We start from the raw sequence: 7573 nt of genomic DNA, 5'->3' as shown, positions 1-7573 counted from the left end.
TCCTTTTGGACTGATCAATTCCACTTAGGTCCATGATGGATAAAATATTTTTATTTTTAATTTTTTTTTGAGAATTAAACGAAAAAAAATAAAATAAAATAAAAGGGAATAAAAAAAATTCGAAAATCAAAAAGAAAATAAGATCAAAGCAAATTGAGAACTGAATCAATTAGTCAAATAGAAAGATTTTGAAAAGAGCAATTAAAAAGATATGATTGAAAAATTTTTATGAAAAAGATTTGATTTTTGAAAAGAGGAAAGAGAAAAACAACAAAAAAACACCAAACTTAAAATTTTTAGAAAATCAAACACTAATTTTCGAAAATTTTTAAGGGAAAAGCACAAAGAGGACACCAAACGTAGAATTTTTATGAATCAAAAAGGGACTAAGAACATGCAAATTCGAAAATTAAAAGAAAAACAAAAGCATGCAATTGACACCAAACTTAAAATATGAAACTAGACTCAACTAAAAGACTCTAAACCAACAAAAATAAAACAGTCCTAATCTAAGCAACAAGATAAGCCGTCAGTTGTCCAAACTCAACAATCCCCGGCAACGGCGCCAAAAACTTGGTGCACGAAATTGCAATCACACTTTTGCAATTCCGCACAACTAACCAGCAAGTGCACTGGGTCGTCCAAGTAATACCTTACGTGAGTAAGGGTCGATCCCACGGAGATTGTCGGCTTGAAGCAAGCTATGGTTATCCTGTAAATCTTAGTCAGGATATCAATAATTATCAGGGTTGATTGTGAAAAGTAAAAGAACATGAAATAAGTACTTGTTTTGCAGTAATGGAGAACAGGTTGAGGTTTTGGAGATGCTCCATCTTCTGAATCTCTGCTTTCCTACTGTCTTCTTCTTCAAACACGCAAGGCTCCTTCCATGGCAAGCTGTATGTAGGGTTTCACCGTTGTCAATGGCTACCTCCCATCCTCTCAGTGAAAATGTTCCTATGCTCTGTCACAGCATGGCTAATCATCTGTCGGTTCTCGGTCAGGCCGGAATAGAATCCCGCGATTCTTTTGCGTCTGTCACTAACGCCCCGCCTGCTAGGAGTTTGAAGCACGTCACAGTCATTCAATCATTGAATCCTACTCAGAATACCACAGACAAGGTTTAGACCTTCTGGATTCTCTTGAATGCCGCCATCAATTCTAGCTTATACCACGAAGATTCCAGTTAAAGAATCCAAGAGATAACTACTTAATCTAAGGTAGAACGGAGGTGGTTGTCAGGCACGCGTTCATAGTTGAGAATGATGATGATTGTCACGGATCATCACATTCATCCTGGTTAAGAACAAGTATTATCTTGGAATGGAAGCAAGCATGATTGAATGAGAAACAGTAGTAATTGCATTAATCCATCAAGACACAGCAGAGCTCCTCACCCCCAACCATGGGGTTTAGAGACTCATGCCATGGAAGATACACAAAGAAACGTGTAAAGTGTCATGAGGTACAGATACAATGTCAAAAGATCCTATTAATAGTAAACTAGTAGCCTAGGGTATACAGAAATGAGTAAATGACGTAAAAATCCACTTCTGGGTCCACTTGGTGTGTGCTTGGGCTGAGCATTGAAGCTTTTATGTGTAGAGTCGTTTTCTGGAGTTAAACGCCAGTTCTCATGCCAGTTTGGGCGTTTAACTCCAAGTTTCATGCCAGTTCCAGCGTTAAACGCTGGAATTTCTGAGGCTGATTTGCTACGCCGGTTTGGGCCATCAAATCTTGAGCAAAGTATGGACTATCATATATTGCTGGAAAGCCCAGGATGTCTACTTTCCAACGCCGTTGAGAGCGCAGGGAGGTCAGAATCCAACAGCATCTGCAGTCCTTTTCAGTCTCTGAATCAGATTTTTGCTCAGAACCCTCAATTTCAGCCAGAAAATACCTGAAATCACAGAAAAACACACAAACTCATAGTAAAGTCCAGAAAAGTGAATTTTAGCTAAAAACTAATAAAAATATATTAAAAACTAACTAGATTATACTAAAAACATACTAAAAATAATGCCAAAAAGCGTATAAATTATCCGCTCATCAGTCCCACTACGAGGTCTTTGTCCCTGCCCTACATGTGCAGATTTATCAAATAAACCTGCACCATCCCTGAATTGCCGACTGGATCTGGTTCTATAAGGCGATGTTTACTCAAGTGGGGGTTCGCATCCCCTTCTCCCCCTTTCAAATGACGCTACTCACCGATGTGACGTGGCATCCAAACAGTTGGGCTTCATTCCGCTATTTCGAGATGGTTTGTGAATACTTGGAGCTGCCGGTCTGCCTAGTGTCGTAAGATTTTTGGTTTGTTTGAGGACTCCTACCATGGGTTTAAAGATAGGTATTTCAAGATTCGCCCTTTAGAGGGTCATCACCCATTTCAAGATTGGCCTTGAAGATTTATTTAACACCTTTGTCAATAATGATATTGATGAGGAAACAACTTCCAACCACCAAGCCACAGATGGTCAAGAGAATTCACCTCATGACAACGTAAACGCTAGGGCTCAGTCCCAACCTTCCCATGGTGAAGTAATCGGGACTAGTGGTGGCCCGGAACCTCGACCGGAGATCGAGGTGGAGAACTCAGATTTGATAGTAGTGGATAATCCTAGGAAAAGGAAATTGTCTTCTAGCCCGGAGGGAGCTCTTACCGTGATGGTGAAGAACATTGATGCTGGGAACTTTATCGACTCCCAATTGCTCCCGGGTACAGAGAACTTCTTCCATGGTGGGGATCTTCCAAGGCAGGTGAGATGGATGTATCACACGTTGCTCTGGGGAGCCGTTATAGCGAGGAAGGCGGAGTTTGCCCTGGCGGGGACGTGTTCTTTGCAGAACAAACTTGAATCTTATGTTCAAGCAAATAACAAGTACATGGACGAAGTGGAGTTACTTCGGAAGCAATTGGCTACCGCTCAGGTGCAGCTGGGTACTGCTACGGAGAAGGTCAAGATGTCTGATGCTGCCGTTGTACGGCTTACCGAGTGGGAGATGACTCTGAAGAGGCAGCTCAACTTTGCTCAGGGTAAGGTGAAAGAGGTCGAAAAGGAGCGTGATGAAGCCCTAGCCTCGGCGACTGTGGCTAAGGACGAGGCGACCGAACTGAGAAGGAAATACAAGGAGACCGTCAAGCAAGGGAAGAGCACCATCTTGATGACTGAGGAGGCCCTCAAGGCTCAGGTGAAGTTGTTGGCTCCCGACTTCGACACCTCAGCTGTTAGCGTCTTCAGGACCATCAAGGATGGGAAAATTGTTGAAATCTTGAAAAAGTGATTTGGTCTTGCCTTGGTACTTCATTTTTTGTAATATGTAGATTTTATATACTTTTGGCTAGTTTGACTGCCAATTTTGTTATATGTAACAAGGTAGTTGTGGTGAACTTGGTTGCCGTTTTTGGCATATATGTAACTAATAGCTTCTCTACCGTCATTGTCTCTTACCTTTTTATTGGTCGTTAAACGTATCGCTTGGCAGTCGTGGCCTTCTACCTTCATTGCTTTTTATTTTTTGGGTTACCGGGGTGATCAATCTCGATTTCCCGTTTTGATAAATTTCGAAAAGATCAACGACGTATGACAAAACCGAATAACATAAATGCGGGAAAAAATAAGATAGTATAAACGACAATCAAAAATAGCATAAACAAGCTTGTAACCAAAGATAGCATAAACAATTATCACAAGTCTAATGATCCCGCATACAGCAATGCAAATCTTACTGGCGTGGTTAAACCGGTAAAACTCTTACTCGTCTAGCGTGCCTCGGTTGCTAGTGATAGAATCTCCTTAGGTTAACCGCGTTCCATGTCCTGGGTATCTCTTTGTCGTCCAGCCGCTCTAATTTATACGCGCCACTGCCGAGCACTTCTCTCACCCTATAAGGGCCTTCCCAGTTTGTCGCCTGTTTTCCTTGCCCTATCGTCGGTGTCCTGATGTCGTTGCGCTTTAAGACTAGGTCGTCCTCTTCGAACTCTCTTTTGAGCACCTTGGCATTGTAGCGCATGGCCATCATTTGCTTTAGCGCCATTTCTGATAGATGGGCCATCTCCCTCGCTTCGTCCACCAAGTCCTTTTCCAAGGCCTCTTCGACTCCTCCCAAGAGTAGTCGTGGGCTCGGCTCACCGTTTTCCACGGGTATTATTGCATCCACCCCATACGTGAGGCGAAAAGGCGTTTCCCTGGTGGCTGACTGTTGGGTTGTGCGGTAGGACTAGAGAACCGAGGCCAGCTCGTCTGGCCATGCTCCCTTCTTCTGGTCGGGTCGCCTCCTGAGCCCCTGCATGATGATTTGTTTGTAGCCTCAACTTGTCCATTGGTTTGGGGATGCTTAAATGACGAAAACTTTTGCTTTACTCCCCAACTGGCTAGGAATTCTCCAAATTTTTTATCGGTGAACTGCGTCCTGTTATCCGAGATGACGGCGTTTGGGATGCCGAACCTTGCTGTTATCTATCTCTAAATGAACCTTCGACAATTTGCCGAGAATATGCTGGCCAATAGCTCTGCCTCTATCCATTTTGTGTAGTATTCAACTGCCACTATCAGGTACTTGACTTTTCCTGGCCCGACCGGGAAGTGTCCCAGTAGGTCAATTCCCATTGTGAGAAGGGTCGGGAAGCCGTGAGAAGGCCGAGTTCAGTTGCTGACGCTTTGTGGAAGTTAGAATTTTCCTGGCATCTTTTGGACCTTCTTACGAACTCCTTAGAATCCGCCATCATAGAAGGCCAGTAATATCCGGCTCTGATGAGCTTCCTGGCTAAGGCCTTGCCTCTGATGTGGTGACTGCAGCATCCTTCGTGGACTTCCTGGAAGACATACTCTGTTTGGTCGGGGCGCAGGCATTTCAGTAGTGGTTGGCTAATTCCTTTTTTAAACAACTGGCCTTGTATGATTGCATACTTGGCCGCTTCCCGCCTTATTGTTTTGGCCACCTTCTCGTCGTTGGGGAGCTTTGCCTTCTCCAAAAATTTGATCATCAGGTCCATCCAAGAGGGTTCTGATTGCGTCAGCTGTAAGACCACTGCTGGTTCTTTTATCAAACCTTGAATGAGAGACGGGTTGCCAGTCCCTGGTTTTTTCCTCGCTAGCTTGAACAGGAGGTCTGCCCGTGTATTCCTTTCTCTCGGAACATGTTGGACTGTGACCTCCTCAAATTGTTCACTTAACTCATTGACCTTCCCCAGATACTTCTGTAACAGTGAGTCTCTGGCTTGGTAGGTCCCATTGATCTGAGAAGTAACGACCTGCGAGTCGCTACACACTTCCAGTCTTGTGGCTCCGACCTCCCTTGCTAGAGCTAGGCCACCCAGTAGGGCCTTATACTCTGCTTGGTTTGACTAACTGCTCGTATACAACTCCAGCTGGGTTTTCCAATATGATTCCAGCTCCTCCGAACGTTTGGTTGGATGCCCCGTCCACATGGAGCTTCCACCGTGTGCTCGGTGTCCTGGCAGGGTCCCCTCTTACTTCTACCAGGAAATCAACCATGGCTTGAGCCTTGATCATGTGTCTGGGTTCATACTGTAAGTCATATTGGGAGAGTTCGATAGCCCAAGTCATCATTCTACCTACCAGATTGGGTTTCTGGAGTACTTGTCGTATTTCCTGATCCGTCCTAACGATTACTTGATGTCCTTAAAAGTTTTGTCGCAGCCTGCGCGACGATGTCAGTAGAGCATATGCCACTTTCTCCAGTTTGCTATACCTTAGCTCTGCTCCTTGTAGTGCTTTACTCATAAAGTATATTGGTTGCTGGGTGATGACAAGTCATCATATACCCATTTTTCAAGCTAATTTCACTTGTTTTACTAGTCTTTATACACTTTCTTGCATCCTAAGTAAGTAATTTGGAATGAAAATGCATAACTTCTTTAAATCAAACAACCACCATTAAATTGATGCTAAATCATGAGGTTTGAGCAAGAATTAATTGATTTTTAATGAATTATAAACCTTATGAGTTTAGAGATACTTTGATTGGTTGTTTTGGTTTCTTGTAGGTGAAGAAAGGAAGAAAAGAAGAAAAACGTGGCTTAAGAAGTGTGGCCAAGAAATGAGAAATGTGGTGCAACATAGACGTAGGAGGCAAACACAGCCCTCCACAAGAGCACACTGCCCTCCAGGAGAGCATCATATTGAACCAAGCCTTGATAAGCATCACTGCCCTGCCCACAACAAGGGCGGAGCACAATTTGATGCCAAGGACCAAAGGAAGCAAAAACTCTGCCCTGCCCTCCTCAAGGGCAATATCGGGCTTCACCCAAGAATAATTCAAAGGAAATTGCTTCCTCGTGTCTCCTATGGGTTTCGAACCCAAGGACAAGGAGGGAAGGAGTAGCGCTCAAACAAAAGGAAAACAAGCAAAAATTGGCTTGCTTTCAATCTCCAAGAATCGAACACGGCACCATGAGGAAGCAAGGAACTAGGCGTTACTTTGGTGCCAAGAAAACCAAGGAAAAAGGAGCAGCATGTGCCTCCACTGAGTTTCGAACGTGGGACTTCACCATTGGCATGCTTCCCTGCCCTCCACAAGGGCAGGGCAGCATTTCTTGGTGCATGGCGCAGCATTTTGGCACGGCCAGGACTTGAGCACTTGGCCAGCAGCACGCATGCACGGGCAGCACTTGGTGCACCATAGCAACTCTGCCCTGCCCTCCACAAGGGCAGGGCAGCATCCTGACGCATCACTCGCACCAAGCACGCACGCAATGAAGCCGCATGCACCAATTCCTGCTCTGCCCTCCACAAGGGCAGGGCAGCCTCCTGGAAGCTACTTTCTCTTGGGCTGAAAATTGGATTAAAAATCCAATTTAATTCATTTCTTCACCAAATCAAAAGCCCATCCAAATTCCAAAATCCAAGAATAGAAAGTGTATAAATAGGAGATAGTTTGACACCACCCTTCTTTGGATTTTTGAATTTTTACATTTTGAAACTTCATTTTCTCTGAGAGCTTTGAACTGAGATTTGAGAGAATTGGGAAGGAGAATTGATCTCTCTTCTTCCTCGTTCTTCCTTGAGCATTTTTACTTTTCTTGTTTGAATCTTGAGTGTGAAGAATTAAGGAATTTCTGTCTCAATCTCCATTTAAGATCTCTTTGATTACCTCACTGCATCATTGAGTTGAATCCAATTTCCTTTACTGCTCCCTCTTTAATTTCTTGTTAATTGCTTTGTGAACTTGGATCTGGGAAGGGCATTTGAGATCTAGACTCTGCTATTTAGTCTCTGAAGCCCTGAGTTCTAATTCTCTTTTTGGTTCTTCTGTGAACCCCTGCTGCAATTTAATTTCCCTTTCTGTTTGAGATCTAACAGAATTCAAATCATCTCTTGCTTTGATAATTGTTGTAATTTAATTTTCCTTGCTTAATTTCTGAATTCCCAGTCCTCAAATCCCTTTTCCATTCAAGCAATTTATATTTCTTGCACTTTAAGTTACTGCAATTTACATTTCTTGCACTTTAAGTTTCAGTCATTTAATTTCTTGTTCTTTAAGATTCAGCTCTTTTACTTTCAGTTCTCTTTAATTTCTGCAATTTATCCCTCTCCCTTTACATTTTCTG

General features: G+C 43.4%; 1 protein-coding gene across 1 annotated transcript; it reads right to left on the bottom strand.

Annotated features, from left to right (window-relative positions):
* Positions 1–3780: 3780 nt before the first annotated feature.
* Positions 3781–4527, bottom strand: LOC140175639 (uncharacterized). The gene is made up of 2 exons (XM_072204166.1): positions 4450–4527; positions 3781–4200 (listed from the first exon to the last, which is right to left on the bottom strand). Exons 1-2 carry the CDS (start codon positions 4525–4527, stop codon positions 3781–3783), a joined length of 498 nt encoding a protein of 165 aa, XP_072060267.1.
* Between the last annotated feature and the right edge of the window lie 3046 nt (positions 4528–7573).

This window comes from Arachis hypogaea, chromosome 10, assembly GCF_003086295.3.
Source record: "Arachis hypogaea cultivar Tifrunner chromosome 10, arahy.Tifrunner.gnm2.J5K5, whole genome shotgun sequence".
Taxonomy (NCBI): domain Eukaryota; kingdom Viridiplantae; phylum Streptophyta; class Magnoliopsida; order Fabales; family Fabaceae; genus Arachis; species Arachis hypogaea.
Note: the sequence above shows the minus strand (reverse complement) of the source record. Positions and strands in the feature narration are given on the sequence as shown.

Bases quoted from the DNA above. Each gene is read 5' to 3' on its own strand.
- LOC140175639 (XM_072204166.1), bottom strand. From the start codon at position 4,527: ATGGATAGAGGCAGAGCTATTGGCCAGCATATTCTCGGCAAATTGTCG. The intron at 4,201-4,449 runs GTTCGGCATCCC...ACAACCCAACAG, and splicing joins TAGAGATAGATAACAGCAAG to TCAGCCACCAGGGAAACGCC.